The following is a 17555-nucleotide window of genomic DNA, read 5'->3' as shown; positions in this document are numbered from 1 at the left end:
TTGGAGAACTGAGCAGCTCCATTAGTTCAATATAATTGTCATAGTGTTAGGATGGCTTAAGAACTGGGCCTTTGGTTAGCATTAAAACTTCAGCTTGAGGGAGGAAGAGGAGTGTGCTGGTTTTGCCTGGGATAGAGTTAATTTTCTTCACAGTAGCTGGTATAGGGCTATGTTTTGGATTTGTGCTGGAAACAGCGTTGATAATGTAGAGATGTTTTAGTTGCTGCTAAGTAGTGCTCACACTAGTCAGGGGCTTTTTCAGCTCCCCGTGCTCTGCTGGGTGCACAGAAGCTGGGAGGGGGTGCAGCCGGGACAGCTGACCCCAGCTGGCCAAAGGGATATTCCATACCATATGACGTCATGCTCAGTATATAGAGCTGGGGGAAGAAAAAGGAAGGTGGAGCACGTTTGGAGTGATGGTGTTTGTCTTCCCAAGTAACCATTACATGTGATGGAGCCCTTCTTTCCTGGAGATGGCTGAACACCTGCCTGCCCATGGGAAGCAGTGAATGAATTCCTTGTTTTGCTTTGCTTGTGTGTGGGGCTTTTGCTTTACCTATTAAACTGTCTTTACCTCAACCAACAAGTTGTTTCACTTTTAGCCTTCCAATTTTCTCCCCCATCCCACCGTGGGGGAATGAGCAAGTGGCTGTGTGGTGCTTAGTTGCTGGGTAGGGTTAAACCACAACAAGGAGTCAGTTCAGATTGTCTCTCGGTTGGGCAGAGTTCATTGTGTAGATATAATTTTGTGAAAGACTTTTTCAGAGTCATGTGCAAGACATGTACTCCTTGTGCAATAATATGTTTGGAACTCGTCAGGCTAATTCATTGCATTTTCTTTAAAAAACTGAATGTAGATCCGATACCCTGTAGTACTGCATTGTAAATAATGAAGGTGAGGGATTAATGAGTGTTTTACAGTGCCATAAATAAAAAATTATTTTAAAGAATCATTCCTGGGCAAGTTCTTCAGGGTTTTTTCTACCTCTGGTTAGCAAAAATATTCGCATCCCAGTCTAAACTGAAGTTAATACAAGAGATAAACCTTCTGTCTGTGTTGATGTTTTTCTGATTCTTGTTGCAATCAATCATAGCCTTACTAACTTGGTCATAAATACTAGTTTGCAATACCAGTGAATTGGAATGCAAGTCCTCAAGTAATCCTGTCTTCATTCACTGAAGAAGTCTTGAAGCTCTTCGTTGGAGACATCTTGTTACTTGATACATTGGACAGTATTTCACTCGCATCCAAAACTTTATATCTCTCTATCTCTCTATCTATCTAATTATGATATCAATGTGTTAATTAGATACTTTGCTGTTCTTTCTTTGGTGAAGTTCACATCTGCTCACAGTATATTTTCCAATTTATTGGTTCTTGACCTACCTTTCTTGCTACTCGTTACTTAAAGCATAAACTGTATTTGAACTAGATGAGTTTTCTGGTGTTTTTTTTTCCCCCACCAGTATTGTTTGTGCCATTTTCAACTTGTAACTGCAGTGCAGAGTGATCAGGATGTTTCTGCATGTACTTATGGTCCTTAGAAGATCTCATCCAACTGTTGTATGTTCTTGACCGCTGTAATAGCATATGGCACTGCCATCAGTGCTGCAAGGCAGGGTGAAAGGTCAAGGTAGTTCACCAATAAATGAAAGCTTGCCTCTTGAGCCAGAGGCCATTCTATTGGTGCAATGAAAGTCTATCATCATGTTCACTCCAAATGCAAGAGCTCTAGACCCTATGTTATTGTTAAGCCTCATCCAAGGTGCTGAGCTTCACACTTCAGTGCTGAGGAAGTCTCCTTGTCTGCTTTATCTGGGCAAAATGATGGTAAAAGTCTGCAAAATCATGTTTTCTGTTTCTTCCTTTGAACCGGTTTGGACTTCAGCTGTCTCTCCACTACTTTCTGACACAGCTTCAGTACCACAAGTTCTGAGTTGTTTACTCACTTTGTAGTGGCAGTCTGAGTTGGGGCATGGAAGCATTTCTCTGTGTCTAATTACAACAACACTACAAATAGATCTTTGCATGTACTGCACTTTTTCTTAGGCCATGCACAGAAGTGTAACTCCAGGCCTCTGATTTTGTGTTCCTCCTCAATATTTAGCTGTATTGGTGCTATTATCCTGGCCCCAATATACCTTTCTGCCTGAAACACAGAGTGTGTTTTAATTATATTTTATTTATATATGTGTATGCCAAGCATACCATCTGTCCCCCTGACATGATAGCATGTTGAATATTTATTTTTTGGTTTGGTTCACCTTTTTACTGCTTCCCAACCTGATGCCCTCTTCTGGTCTTGCAAGGATTCTTCACAAAAGATCTCACTCTGTGATGTTGCTAGTAGCTCTTGCTAGCCACAAGGACTATAAAGTTTGCCATCATGCAAGCCATAGGCAGATAATTTTATTGGTTCTAATTCCTCATGCATCAATGAAATGGGGAGCATTCTGTGCTGGATTTGGGTAAATGGATTAAGCAATTATCCATGTTGCCACAGTTCGGGAAAAAGAACAGCTTGTGACCTTTAACTTGCAGGGTGTGTCTTGTTATCTCTGGATCATGAGTTGAAACCATGCAGCGTTTGGGATGTTGTCATTCTAGCCAGTGTGTATTCACCAAAGCCCTGCTGATGGTGGAAGGCCTGAATTTTCACAGGGTGATCTCTTTTTTTTTCTCTGATAATGAGGACCAGATAAAAGAACATTATCTTGAAGATCACTCCAGGATAATTGTTCATTTCTTTGTGTGATGCTCTTAAATGTGTGCATTCTCATGCCAAACCTCAGTTTCAGGTCCTCTAATTATGTTTTCATACATCATATTTATCCTTTTTAGATGAATGATAATTCTGCTAGTTGTAAGGAGTTCTGTTCTTTGGTTACTTAGTAAAATGCTAGGGATATGGTTTTTATCTTTTCTTGCCAATGAGGATTTTATGATAGATGGTTCCCTGATCCCCTTAGAACCTGTTTAAATAGTCATTTGGCTCAGCATCAGTTTGTGAAGGAAGAATCTCAGTATGAATGACTTCTAAGTTTCTTTTTTTTCTCCAAGGGTAGGGCTTGCAGGAGGGTTTGTCTTCCAGGGATTATCCTGAAGACCAGAGTGACAGAATACTGTGATTTTTTTCTTCACGCTGTCCTCATTCTTCATAGTTTTGGTCCCTCTACCTCTAACATATGAAGGTCCCTCTACCTCTCTAACACACGAAGGAGTCATATGTTCTTGCAGATTGTAAGAACTCTGTGTCTCTTTATGGACCACATGTTGCTGGGCTCCCGCTGAGTGCTTTTAAGGGTGTCTGTATGGTACTGTGGATGATTCTGTCTGTTAGGCAGCTTCTGTCCTATTTGGTTTTGGCAGTTCTTGGGGATAATAGAGTCATGTAGGTACATGTAGATATTCTAAGTAGTCTGCTTGTCCTTCAGTAATGCTTGAATTATGACTGTCTTTGAGTATTCAGGGATATAAGGGATATGAGGGGTATTCAGAGAAGAGCCATAAAAACATGCAGAAGACAAGAAAAAATAGCTTTTAGCTCCTCATGGAGTTAAATTTATTTAGCTTCATACAAAAAATACTAGATTGCATTCCAGAAATCCTTACCCAGTAGAGGACTTTTCAGTCCAGAAGAGAGAACAGATATCTCTAACTTGACAGTAGATGAATTTATACTGGATGTGAGGTGAATTTAATAGTGCAAATTATTATTAAAACAGTGTGGATTGCAGAGGATCTCTCATCACTGGAAATCATAAGATAACAATGTACTTCTGTAAAGGATGAGGAATCCTAGTGTTTATAAATTCAATCAAAAGTAGATGAAAATAGTAGTTTCATCTATATTTATTACAACATCATTTTTATGATAGATTGAGAAAAGAGAATTGCAAAGTATGTGTTTGCTTGCATTGTCTTGTAGCTTTGAAAATTTTCAAAATTGCTTCATGTGCTTATACCTTTGAACAAATAATTTGGTTGAGGAATTTTTATGCTTTTATAAAGTTTCGTAAAATTTTCTTTGTTATATGAATGGATAAAGTGAAAAAAAGAGAAACCAGATTCCACTATTGAAATTGAAAATTTTTTTTGTTTGTGTGTTTTTTTTCTTAGGTTTTATGAAACAAAGTATGTATTTTAAATAATGTATAATTTTAAATTGTATGTTATTTTTCTTTACAGTATTGTACTCTTGCTGAGCCAAAAGCAAGCTCTGGAAGAACTTAAGCAAACAGTTCAGCAATTAAGATGCTCTGAGGCAAAATTTGCAGCCCAGAAAGAACTACTGGAACAAAAGGTTCAAGAAAATGATGGGAAAGAGCCACCACCTGTAGTAAATTATGAAGAAGATGCCAGATCAGTCACTTCTATGGTAAGTTTTACATCTGTTTTACTGAATTATGCTGCCTTGCTATTGTACGTCAGTCCTGGGATCAGAGTCTCAAGATAAACTTCACTTTGCATCTGTGGAGCCTTGTTTAGAAAAACAGTTCAGTTGTGTGATTTTTTAAAGTTGCAATAACTTTTAACACCCTATGTCTGTGGACTTAGTTTGGTCTTCTGCACAGCTGATGCCTAGATTCTCATTAGGTTGTTTTATAACCACAAGTGTAAATCCTTAAATAGATTTAGTAAACATGACTTAGTAGCTATTGGTAATTTCATTGGCTTTGTAGATAGAAGACTAACAGTAAAAGCTGTTGGAATCACTACACACATTGTGTAATTGAGAAATTAATCCTATGGACTATAATTACTCTTTTCGTTAAATAGAAACGAACATGGGTTTCTTTGCAACTTAGTTTTAAGTGTTTACATGCTCTTAATAAAAGGAACTTTTTGTGCTATTGATGGGACCCCATGCAATTTAAATGAGTACTTTACTAATGTTTTCTGCGTTTTCCTTTTCTCAGTTGCATGCAGATATGTGTTGAGATAGTAGGCTATATAAAAAAGGAAACAAACAGTAGTGTTTGCTTTTATGGATTAGGTTTGACATATATGAGATGCTTGTGACTTGTTTTCTTCAGAGGTTTAGCCTGCCATTTCTTCTGGCCCACAGAGCAGTAGCTCAGTGAAATGATAATGAAATGGCAGTATCTGAAAGGAATTGTTTTTTCTTCCATTCTCATTTTACAGTTATACTTAATTGTCCGTTTTCTCTTGCTTCCAATACTACTGTTTAATATTTACAAGGCACTAGCAGGTGGTTGCCATTTTCAATGGTACAAAACATTGTTTTACAAACCTTATATGCATTTCATGATCTAGGAGGAGTTGATAAAGTACCAAAAGATGAAGGAGAAAAAAAGGATCAGGATAATGGTTGCGAAAGATTAGGAGGCTTGGAATCTTTTGGGGGTAGGCTATCTTGTTGGTTATTTAATGTATTATCCTGTCGTTGTGCTAGTGAGTATTGTGTGTAAGCGTTAGTTGAGATGATGAGTCTAATCAAGAGAATGGTATTGTTCCACCTCAGTTCAAGATTGCTAAAGTCTGTCTCTGGTGTCCAAATCTCTGTTTCAATGGGTGGTGGAAAATAATCCTTGTGTATATGTACAATACACAGTGAAGAATTCTGACATCTTAATTTTTTTTAAATAAAAGTCATCTATGATAATTTATGGATTCTTTTGCTGGAGGAGGTACACACTGAGATTTCTAGAATGATGCAAGAAATACATTTTTGCATATATTAGATGTACCAAGAGTAAGAGAAATTCCAGTATTTTGGCTTCAGAGGATTTAGTCTTATAATATGTATGCACCATGAAAAAAATGGAATATGACTTAAATGCTGGGTGATTTTCCTTGAATAAGTACTTTAACACAGGCAAATACCACTTAAGTGTCATTTAACTATTAAGTTGATATCCTGTGCTAGTAAAATTGCCTAAAAAGCAGTAGATGCAGCTGCAATCTAAATTAAACTTTTTTAAAAATGCTGTGCCTTGAGAGGGCAGTCTTGACTGTATTTCAAGATGAAAAAATAATACACTGATGGGCTGTTCATATAAATAAGCATCCTGGTGATTTTTCTAATTGGATTTTTTTTTTTCAGTAAAACTCCTTAAAATTATACAGTAGCTAAATGACAAGAAATTAAATGTTCCTGCTGCTGATGGTCGTTCTGGTATCATTCAGGAGAATCATTGTTTCTTCAGCTATAAATCTGTTTAGGTTTCTCCTCTTTATCTAAAAGCAGTTCACCTAAATGTTATATGATACTGCATTTGAATATGGTTATTTATTCCTCCTCACAAATTAATTGTAAACACTTGTTTTACAAACTCTTTTCCTAAGAATGACAAAATCACATCAACTTGTGCTGTGAGCATGCATATGAAGTACATCTTCACGCATTCAGTCAGAAGTGGGGTTTTTTTTGTAACTTAAAACTAAAAATGTGATATACAAAACAACTCTGTAAAGTTTCATGTCTCTAAGTATTTATATGGTATCATATAAAACCAGCTGATTTCATAGTGGAATAGTGTGCAAAATGTTTTATTTTCCATCTCTTACATTAGGTAACATTACAATAGACTACTAACAAGAAATTGAATTCTTAACTGCTGTTTGATGTGTTTTTATAGGCAGTGTTATGTTACATGTGTATTATAACTTCCTTTGCTTCCACATTCTTTTTTGTTTCTATCAACTGTAGGAAGTTTCATATTTTTTTAGTGTCTTCAGTATGCTTTGGTTTGGTCAATATATTTTATTGTTTGTAGACTGTTAGCTGTGTATTGCTGTTTTCAGAAGAAAAAAGGAAACTGCTGGATGATTCTGCTTTGTTCAATCATAATAGCGTAGCAAGGAGTTAACACAGTTCTATATTTGGTTATTCCTGAATATTGCATTTAACAAGTATGAGGAAGATAAAATTTTTTTTTGTTTGTTTCTAGCAGTTATACCTTTCTACTGAGATAAACATGCAAGACAGATAATTTTAATGCTGACAGTGCTACAAGTTTAAGATAATGTTTTTGAGCTCTTTAGAGTTATGCAGTTATGTTACTATTTACTGTGTATTCAGGAGAATTATAGTTCACTTTTTCTTCTACACTTAGATTAAAGTAAGGAGATAGATATTAAGAAAAAGCTGATTATTCCTTGTAAACAGCCGGGTTTTTTCCAAAATGCTGTAGTACCCGAATTGTTCTATATTATGCCACTTTACAGAAGTTAATCAGCTGGAAGCTTGAACTAATTTTTCAGTGTTTAGGCATTCAGTCAATGGATGTATGGCCTGTCATTTGTCTTAAGAGACATACGATATTCTTGCTATTAATATGATCAACAGAGCATGGCAGTAGTCCACCATAATTAGAACAAAGAAAACAACAACAAGAAAACTTTTATGTGTCTAATGATCTGATTAGAAATAAAAACATCAGGAGTATTTGAAATATTACAGTGCCAGCTAAACATTTACTCAGGTAATTAAGTACAATGACAGTGGTTTGCATTTCATAGTAAGACTTCAAAATTACAGCATCAGTATTGACATGGAAATTGTTACAGAATAGGAGATATTCAGGGGCTGCAATAGTTTTAGTTACTATCAAATAGCAATTCATTTTGTTCAGCAACAGTACAGTGAAATCTGTATGCCGCATTAATATGCCTTTTCCTTTTTCCTTACATGATAAAATCAAATATTATAAAGCTAAAAACCCATTATTTTTAATAATAGGTATTTAAAACTGTGTGGTTTTCTCACTATAAAAATGTTTCATATAGATCTATTTTGCATACTGCAGCATTATACTGGAACCACTGATGAACCTGAGACTAGGTATGCAGGCTCTGCAATACTTGAAAGACTTGTCGGCAGGTGGAGCTCAGTGCCAGAAGACTGGTTATGACTGAATAATGAAAATTTCTCATCATTACACTTGTTCAAAAAAAGCGTATGAGACACAGAAATGCAGAGGGAAAAATGTGTGTTCTCAGCTATCTAATGTCTAAATAATCGGAAGTGGTGGTTTGGTTTTGTTTTGTTCTGATTTTTTGAGTTCTTTTTACAAATAATAAAATACAACAGTAATGTAGAAAGCCCCTAATGCATGGTCTTCAACAGCACATAAGCCAATTAAAAGAGCTGTGCAGCTGTACTACCCATGGAGCAACGGTACGAAGTCACTGTTTGTTCTCCATACCCTCCTTAAAGGACTTCTAGTCGAGCTTGGTTGTCTGGATGGAAGGTTCTAGAGAACAGAAGAGACAGGATGGGAGACAGTAATGTCTCTGGTAAAATGCACTTATGAAAGGTACACAGGGCAAAAGGAAGCTGGAGTATCATGGTATCATGATACAGCCAGTGGATGGGTCTAACTATTAATGCACCATTCCAGGAGAGTGCCATGCTTAAAACTGTGCACAGTGGGGTAACAGAAAATGGCTATTAGTAAGAGGCTTTACATTTCTGAATTCCAGTTTTATCTGTTGTAGCAGAATTATCCAAAAAGAAAAAAATATAAAAGCTCACTGCATATGGAATTGGTTTTACTATTCGTCATTCCTTTTTAAAATACTTCAGAGATCCTATTCTCAGTGATTGCTTTAAAAGTAAGATAAGCCAGCTTTTGGTGAAGATTGTGGTAAATAAAAAAAATCAGTTTTCAGTGGTTATGGAAGAAGAAATGTTAAGTGCATGAAACAGTGCTAAAGTGCCAGTTTCATTATTTGTAAATTATTCTAAAAGTACTTCTCATTTTCCTAATGTGAATGCTTTATATTTCCATCCCTGCTTTCAAGAATCTGTGACTTGGTGCTGCTTCTATAGTGTGATCAACAAATCAATAGTCTTAAAGGCTTGCTCTGCAGGTTTGGGCTTGAGGCAAATATTTTCAGGATTCTCACTAAAATAATAGTAATTGAGAAATCTAATCAATTTGTACATTTTGAATTTTTTAAAGTCAGTTCCATAGATATGAAAGAGCATTTTCGAGAGTTTGTTATGTGATTGTAGATACTTCATTAATTGCATTTTAGATGATGTATCATAAAGCCCTGAAACATAACCAGCTGAGAGGTGTACCCACACTCTAGGGGGTCTCCTTTTCCCATGCTGACTCAGGCTCTATAGGATCTTTAGTTTTCAAACAGATGCAGGGAAATGGTTAGTTTCTGTGACAGCCCATTGCAGCAGTAGCAGAAAGCTTGATGGTAGAGATAATCTTTTTTTTCTCACTGACTCAGAAGAATTGAGGCATTCCTACACTTCATAATGCATCGCCAAATCACTTGTTTATCTGTCCATGTAAGTAATGCCCTACTAATGGGTGGCTCATGACATTAATATAAAACTAAGATTATATGAGGGCATGCATTCAGAAGTGGTAGAGGAGCCGTTCACAGTTAATTGATATATATATTTATATAAACTTTGTAGACTTCCACTGTGCCATTCCAAGATTTTAAGCTTCTTGTCAATAGAAACAGGGCCAAAGTAAGTCTGTGCAGCACTGGTATCCTTATCCTTTCTCTTACTCTTGTCTCAGCAGAGTAAACACTGCTAGTGCAGTCATGTTGTAGAAATTGTGCCTATTAATTCATAGCAGACTTGGAAATAAGTAGTTGTATTTGTTGGATGCCTGGACAGCTGAAGTTCAGCTAAGTCATCTGTACTTTGGGCCACTTCCCAGGCTTGCTGGCTGGGACCTGTGTTTCTGGCTTACAGCCAGACCTTAATATGGAGCAAAAATGCTCCAAATGTCGGATGCTTCTAGGAAGTGTGGAGGGTGAACTCTGTTCCTCTTTCTCTCAGAGAGTGTGTTCTAGCTTCTGTTTCTTCTCTTTGTAAATCCTACTTGCCTGACAGAAATCAGAGGAAGAACAATCCAAAAGATACTAAGGTAACAGATAAATTTGGCCATACTTTGTCCCGCATGGGTATAACTGACTGGTCCAGAATTTGCAAGAAGGGAGGTCAGTGGAGCTGTCAAGCCTCTTTTCAGTGAACATGCCTGGAAACTTCTGAAGTAAAAGATTCATGTGTCATTAATCTTTTCATCGACAAAGGCTCAGAAATTATATATTTCTTAAGTTTAGCATATGATGTAACAAAAAGTATTAAGCAATAGCCTAGTCTTGGGAAAAGGCAAAACTAGAAGTGTGAGAGAACTTCAGGAGGAATTTTGAGGGATGTGGCTCGTTCAGAGTAAACCAAACTCTCAGAGTCCTTTAAGTGCAGAATCAGTGTACCCTTTCTGTATGAAGGAGGGTTTATGTACTTGAAATAAGTACATATGCTTGTCTCAAACTGCCAAAAATATTTCAAGAGCTTTCAATATTGAGGAAGAAGGCTTCATCATAGTAGTATTGCAGCATTGCATACCCACTTGGGATTTATTATTTCAGTCAAAATCTTCTCTGTGAGAGCTTCACTCAGAAGTTTCCCTTTGATCAGAAATCACATACTGGTATCCAGCGTGTGTTTCAGTGTATGTTGGAATGTTTCTCTGTGTGCTGGGAGGAAAGTAGTAATTCTCTGCCAGAGTTGTCACCATTGGCTTCTTGCATCTTTTTTCACAGCAATGGGACCGAATTAGTGTGATTATTAACTTCTCGTATTCTCTAGGCAACACACAGGAAATAAAGTGATAGTATTTGGCTTTAAATAATCTCTCTCCTTTTCTTTTCTTCTTCTTTAAGTGGCGGGTTAAAAACAGCCATATTCTTAAAGGCAATTATTATGCTTCTAAAAGTCTTAAAATCTACTATAAAATATTTATTGGAAATAGAATGTATGGTTTTAATCTAGTGCCACTGATAGTTTATTGCCAGATTTGAAGCTTATGATTTTATGGTTTGCTTTGTGGCTTCTGCTCTTTTCTTCCATTTGGGGAAGCTCTTCCTTGCTATGGACTGAGGAAACAGAATGGCAATATAATCTGTTTTTCAGACCCCAATGCTTAAGATACATACCAGATAATTTTTTATTCTCCTTTTTGTTTTTTACTGTTGGTGATCTTTAACAGTGCAGTAAATGAAATAGCCTATTTCAGATATCACTGTTTTTTTTCTCTTTGGGTCATCTTGCAGTAAGATAGATGGAAAACATTTCTGGTAAACTTGTGATCCAGGTGCCTGAACATCAACATTAATGCCATTTTTAGATTGCTTTTTAGAAAGTATCCTGCATTTTTAGAAGGTATTCTGCCTGACATCAAGCTGTGACTCATTTATGCCAGTCCCGTGTAGATGTATTGGATAACATAAGCCATAAAAAATATTGGATACTAATATCCAAACAGGTGAAGCCTATTTTCCAATGACACTTTGAATTTCTTGGCTCAAAAAATCTTTAACAGTAGGGAAAGCAAAACTCCCATGTAAGATGTGATAGTCACTGTAATCCAGTAAAAAAAATCCTGAATTGCTTACCTCAGCTTCTTTTTAGGGAGGGCTAATGTCCTTAACCTAAACAGGAAAGCAGGTTTGGAGTATCACAGCCAAGATTCATGGAAATGTGTCATTCCTGAAAAAATTATTGAAGGCTTGTCTTTTGGAGTACTTCTGGAACTCTGATGAATTTGCTTGTTTTCTGGAAGTTACTGCATAATTTTTCTGCAAGCAAAGTAATTTTTTTAATCCTCCCACCCCATCCCAAGCTTTTTAGTTGCAGAAAGCAAGAGTTTGCTTTCTGGAAACTGTGTTGTAGATCTCTACAACTCAGAAAAAAAACCCAAAACAAAGTAAGAAAAAGCAACAACAAACCCAAACAAAGAACCAATGAACAAACAAAAACACCCAAATTAGGGAAATTAGGGAAAAAAAGAAATGTCCTCTTCCAGAATTTATGATGATTCCTCAGCTAGAGAGAAAGCAGAGGAGGTTGTTCTGAGGGAAAAAAAGTTCAAATCTAACATCTGCAAGATGCTGAATTTAGATCATCTCTTTACCAGGTGCTCCTAACTGCTACTTGGTTCCTGATCAGCATTTATTTGAGTGAATAAAGTTCTTTGTCAAATAGTTTCTATTAACGCATCAGGGAGTTATTAAAACCAGTTGGGACAGGTATTTCATCTGACTTCTTATTAACCCTTGGCAGCTTTATTAAGTTTCATAAAACTGATATTTTGAGAGAAATGAGATTATAGATATTTGGTGCCTCAGTGTATCACAGGAACTTGTGATATATGTGTGTGGCGGGTTGACCCTGGCTGGACGCCAGGTGCCATCAAAGCGGTTCTATCACTCCCCTCCTCAGCTGGGCAGGGGCAAGAAAATACAAAAGAAAGCTCATGGGTTGAGGTAAGGGCAGGGAGAGATCACTCACCAGTTACCGTCACAGGCAAAACATACTCAGCTTGGGAAATTAGTTTAGTTTATTACCAATCAAATCAGAGTAGGGTAATGAGAAACAAAAACTAAGTCTTAAAACACCTTCCCCACCCCACCCTTCTTCCCAGGCTCAACTTTACTTCCAAATTTTCTACCTCCTCCCTACCCAGCAGCGCAGGGGGATGGGGAATGGGCATTGTGGTCACTTCACCAGAGGGTGAGAGGGAGATAGAGTGGTGGAGCCAAACCCTACCATCACTGGGGCCAAGGCAGCAGATGGAGGCTCCACAAGAAGTAGCAGAGAAGGACCCGGGGGTGTTGGTCGACAGCCAGCTGAACATGAGCCAGCAGTGAGCCCAGGTGGCCAAGATGACCAGCAGCATCCTGGCTTGTGTATCAGGAATAGTGTGGCCAGCAGGAGCAGGGACGTGATCGTGCCCCTGTACTGGGCACTGGTGAGGCCACACCTTGAATATTGTGTTCAGTTTTGGGCCCCTCACTACAAGAAGGACATTGAGGTGCTGGAGGATGTCCAAAGAAGGGCAGTGAAGCTGGTGAAGGGTCTGGAAAGCAGGTCTTATGAGGAGCGGCTGAGGGAACTGGGGTTGCTTAGCCTGGAGAAGAGGAGGCTGAGGGGAGATCTGATCACTCTCTACAGCTACCTGAAAGGAGGTTGTGGTGAGGCTGGTGTTGGTCTCTTCTCCCAAGTAATAAGTGATAGGATGAGAGGAAATGGCCTCAAGTTGCATCATGGGAGGTTTAGATTGGATATTTGGAGAAATGTCTTTACTGAAAGAGTGATCAGGCATTGGCACAGGCTTCCCCTTGCTGGAGGTGAATATGTCAAAAAATGTGTAGATGTGGCACTTCGGGACATGGTTTAGGATGCATGGTAGTGTTGGTTTGATGGTTGTACTTGATGATCCTAGAGGCCTTTTCCAACCTTAATGATTCTATGATTCATCACACGTTGTCTGTGTTGCTTCTTTCTCCTCAGGGGGAGGACTCCACACACTTCCCCTGCACCCAGTATGGCATCCCTCCCACGGGAGACAGTCCTCCATGAACTTCTTCAACATGACTACTTCCCATGGGCTACAGTTCTTCACAAACTGCTCCAGTGTGGGTCCTTTCCATGGGGTGCAGTTCTTCAGGAGCAGACTGCTGCAGTGTGGGCCCCCCATAGAGTCACAAGTCCTGCCAGGAGTCTGCTCCAGTGTGGTCTTCCCACGAGGTCACAGCCTCCATTGGGCATTCACCTGCTCTGGCGTGGGGTCCTCCTGGGGCTGCAGCTGGATATCTGCTCCACCGTAGACCTCCATGGGCTGTGGGGGGACAACCTGCCTCACCATGGTCTTCAACACAGGCTGCAGGGGAATCTCTGCTCCTGTGCCTGGATCACCTCCTCCCTCTCCTTCTTCTCTGACCTTGGTGTCTGCAGACTTGTTCCTCTCACATATTCCCACTCTCTTTAGCTGCAATTGTGCATGTTTTTTTCCCTTCCCCCATTCTTAAGTATGTTATCCCAGAGACACTCCTACTGTTTTTTATGGGCTTGGCCTTGGCCAGTGGCAGGTCTGTCTTGGAGCTGCTGGCATTGGCTGTATCAGATATAGGGGAAACAATGGGCATCTTCCCAGAGAAGGCACCCCTGTAGTAGCCCGCCCAGCCTACTACCCAAACCTTGCCATGCAAACCCAATACAATGTGAATAAAATTGCAGGGAAGAAGTTTTCACAATTTCTTCCTTTGAGATTTGATTGCACTTTAAAATCTGGCATAGGTGGTATCCACAGATGTGATAGGAAATGAGTCCTAAATGGTGGTTGGGGTGCAGCAAGGGCTAGCAGCTCAAAGAGGAGGGGTGATCCAGAAGATGAAGGCGACCCCAGGCTAGGCAATGTCCTCATTGATGAGTGCCATCCCACAGAGTCTGAGCACACTGACAAAGCCAGATGTTAACAGAGTCCATGGCCAGCTCCAGAGACAGCAGAGCAATGAATCAGTTTCAGAGTCCAACTAGGAGTCCAGTCACGAGCAAAAGGAGAAGGGATCAGAGGCAGGGCTGAAGACAAAGCTATAATGTGGGTCCATTCAGGACACAGGACTAAATACAGGACTGGAGAGAGCTACAACATACATATGAGGATCCATCTAGAAGGCAGGGCCAGAGACAAAGCTGGAGACAAGTACCTATGATACAGCTCAGGCCAGGACTGAAATGGGGCTGGTGGGCCCATGGGCAGGGGTGGTGTGAATTTCCATGTGAGGCTGATCAGGGTCACGGAAGCCTAGCGGCGCCCTCAGGACCCTGATGTTAATATTCCAATATATGCTTACTTACTTGCCTAATGAAATAATTGCTTTAGTTTTTTGGTCTAACTTTGGATGAGAGGATGAATGAGAGGATGAGAAAGTGGAGCCAACTTGACAATTTCAAGATGTATGTGCTTTTTTACAGGTTGTCAGTGTTAGTATAGAATTTACAGAATCATAGGGGTTGGAAGGGACCTCTGGAGATTATCTTGTCCAACCCCCTGCTTGAGCAGGCACACCCAGAGCAGGGGGCACAGGAACGCATTCAGATGGGTTTTGGATGTCTCCAGGGAAGGAGACTCCACACCCTCCCTGGGCAGCCTGTGCCACTGCTCTGGCACCCTCACAGGACAGATTTTTTTTTCTCATGTTTAGCTGGAAGTTCCTGTGTTCCAGCTTGTGCCCATTGCCCCTTGTCCTGTCATCGGGCACTACTGAAAAGAGCCTAGTCCCATCATCCTGACACCCACCCTTTAGATATTTATAGGTATTGATGAAATCCCCCCTCAGTCTTCTCTTCTCCAGGCTAAACAAACCCAGGTCTCTCCGCCTTTCCTCACAAGGGAGATGCTCCAGTCCCCTGATCATCTTGGTAGCTCTCCACTGGACTTGCTCAAGATGTTCCACATCCTATATATATATAATTCATTGAGAGAGAATATTTCCATGAGACTGTGGCTTTGCCTTTTTCAACACATGTTGCCGCAGTGATGTGTTGGGAGCTAAATCAACACATGAGTAGTATAATCAAGAAAAATACAGGATACACATGATGTAGCCTGAAATTTAAAGCATTAGTAGCTATATCTTGAAATGTTTGCTTTTGATGTGCCTCACAATTACTTGTTTTATTTCCAGATCTTGGCTTCAAGTACTAAGGTAACATAAAATCATTCAGTGTTTGGTTTTATAAGTAATATAAACTTCTGTCATTCCCCCTTTAAATTAAGTTTACTTAGTTTTGCCAGAACTTTGTGACGATGCGGACTTTCACAATGGCTAACAAAACTGAAATTATCTCACTCTGGAAACCTGTATTTAAAATTAGTCAGTGACTGTGATAAAAAAGAAAACAAAGAACTGTAGGTAGGAGAGAGAAATGGAAACTTAAATATATTGGGGGTGTGTGTGCTAAAATGGGATGATTGACAGTCTTCACAATTTCTGTATCATGGTAACCTGAAGTTTTAATCTTTTGTGCTAACAGCTCTCTAGGGAAGCTGAACTTGTTAATTGGTATACTGGATTCATTCTGGGTGAGGAAAGAACGTTGCAATACAGGACAAGCTGATGTGAATGAGCAGGCATTACACTGAGGTGACCATATACCATTGTACTAAAACAGGATGTGAATTTTGTATTACTTTGAAGTGAGAGAACATATATTCAAAGAATTCTACTACTAAAAAAAAATTTAAAAAGTAACTTCTGGGTTAACAAAAAAGAAACTTTTAGGTACACAAGTTTTTCATTAGACTGAAAGAGAAGTCCCGATCCTCAAGGAAAATGAAGGTTCAGAACAGCTGATATAAATCCAATTTTCTTATGTTAACTACTTTTCTGTAAAAGTTAGCTGCTGCTGTAGTGTAAAGGGGAGATGTTGTCTTGAGGAGGGACACAAAAAGACAAACCTGCAGGTGGGAATTGTGAGCATTTCCTACCTAATAGGGTCTCATTACAGTGTAATTATACTTGTTTAGTGATCGTTGATGCCAGTCCCCAGCTACAATAATATGTGACTACTACATAACTACTACTAATGGAGAGATGGTTTGTCTTCAAGTAATTTTTATATGGGACAATGAAGTAGCTTTTTGAAAAATATGACTGTTTTATTCTGAGGCTGTTCTTGCTGGGATCATCGTATCTACAGTTCAATCTTGGCATTCAGGTGTCTCAGGAACAGTGTAATAATGAAATGTAGCTTTACAATATGTGATGAAAATTAGTGAGGAAATAAGGATTTGCAACAAAGATAACCAAGATATCATCTCAGTTACTTTCTTCAACGTACTTATTAAGACGTTGATGCATTGAGTTGCACATAACTATACCCATAATGTGTAGAAATTATTGATTCCTTTTTTGGGGTGAGCAAAAGAAGTTTCTTCTGTAACAGGGAAGACTGGTCTTTGATTTGACAAGAAGCTTGAGGATGCTTAATGGGTACAACTGATGAATTTTGAGGAGAGACCCTTTAGTTGGACAGTCCCCTTTTAATGAGTAAGGACTAAAAGATGTGAAAGACTCCTGTTGACCACGGAGCATAACAACTCAAAGTCTTTTTGTAACTCTGCAGGAGAAATGCTGCCTAGTTTATTTTGGCACATTATGCTTGATAGAATTTATGAACTGCATCTTGTATAGGATTGAAATCTGTAACTCTCTGGTACCGTTACTGAGACTTGCATACTGAGTCTTTGCTCCTTGATGTCTGTATTTTCAGAATAGTCTTCTTTATGTTTATGATTTATACAGCTGTGATCTGAGCTATGATGTGAGTTTAGTGGACCACAGACTTTAGTCAGAGTAGAATCTGAACACTGCCTATTTATTGGGTTTTCATTTTTGTTCTTCCATTGTTTAAATTGGCAGATATTTGTGGTGTTGTTCACTTAATGTGTAAAAATGTCTAACACTATGTGGGTTTGCTGTTTCCTTTATTTGAAAAAGTAGTGGTCATTTGTGTATTATGCATGCCTGTTCTGAACAAAAATACAAGTATAGTTCCAGTAGTTATGCATGTATATATCATTTATAGAAATAAAAACTTAATTTTAAATTGGTACCCTAAAAAGATTACTCATTAAGTCTACCTCAGATATTCTGCTAAAGTTGTGTGCTGCAGCTGTCACAAAGTTGCTTTATCATTTTATCTGTTAATATGCAAGCTGATTTTGTTAATAAACTGATGCAGGGATCTGTGAAACCAAAAGCA

The 17555-nt window shown here is 38.7% G+C and overlaps 1 protein-coding gene across 2 annotated transcripts in view; it reads left to right on the top strand.

The window, feature by feature from the left end:
- The window catches only part of FER (FER tyrosine kinase), a 200701-nt gene that overhangs the window by 62632 nt on the left and 120514 nt on the right, over positions 1–17555 (top strand). For both annotated transcript variants that reach the window (XM_075079858.1, XM_075079859.1), the window contains exon 10: positions 4190–4379. In XM_075079858.1, the coding sequence (XP_074935959.1) occupies positions 4190–4379 (190 nt within the window). The remainder of the gene's footprint in view (positions 1–4189; positions 4380–17555) is intronic.

The sequence above is a fragment of the Phalacrocorax aristotelis genome, chromosome Z (genome assembly GCF_949628215.1).
Source record: "Phalacrocorax aristotelis chromosome Z, bGulAri2.1, whole genome shotgun sequence".
NCBI classification, from domain to species: Eukaryota; Metazoa; Chordata; class Aves; order Suliformes; family Phalacrocoracidae; genus Phalacrocorax; species Phalacrocorax aristotelis.
This window is presented reverse-complemented; position numbering and strand designations above follow the sequence as displayed.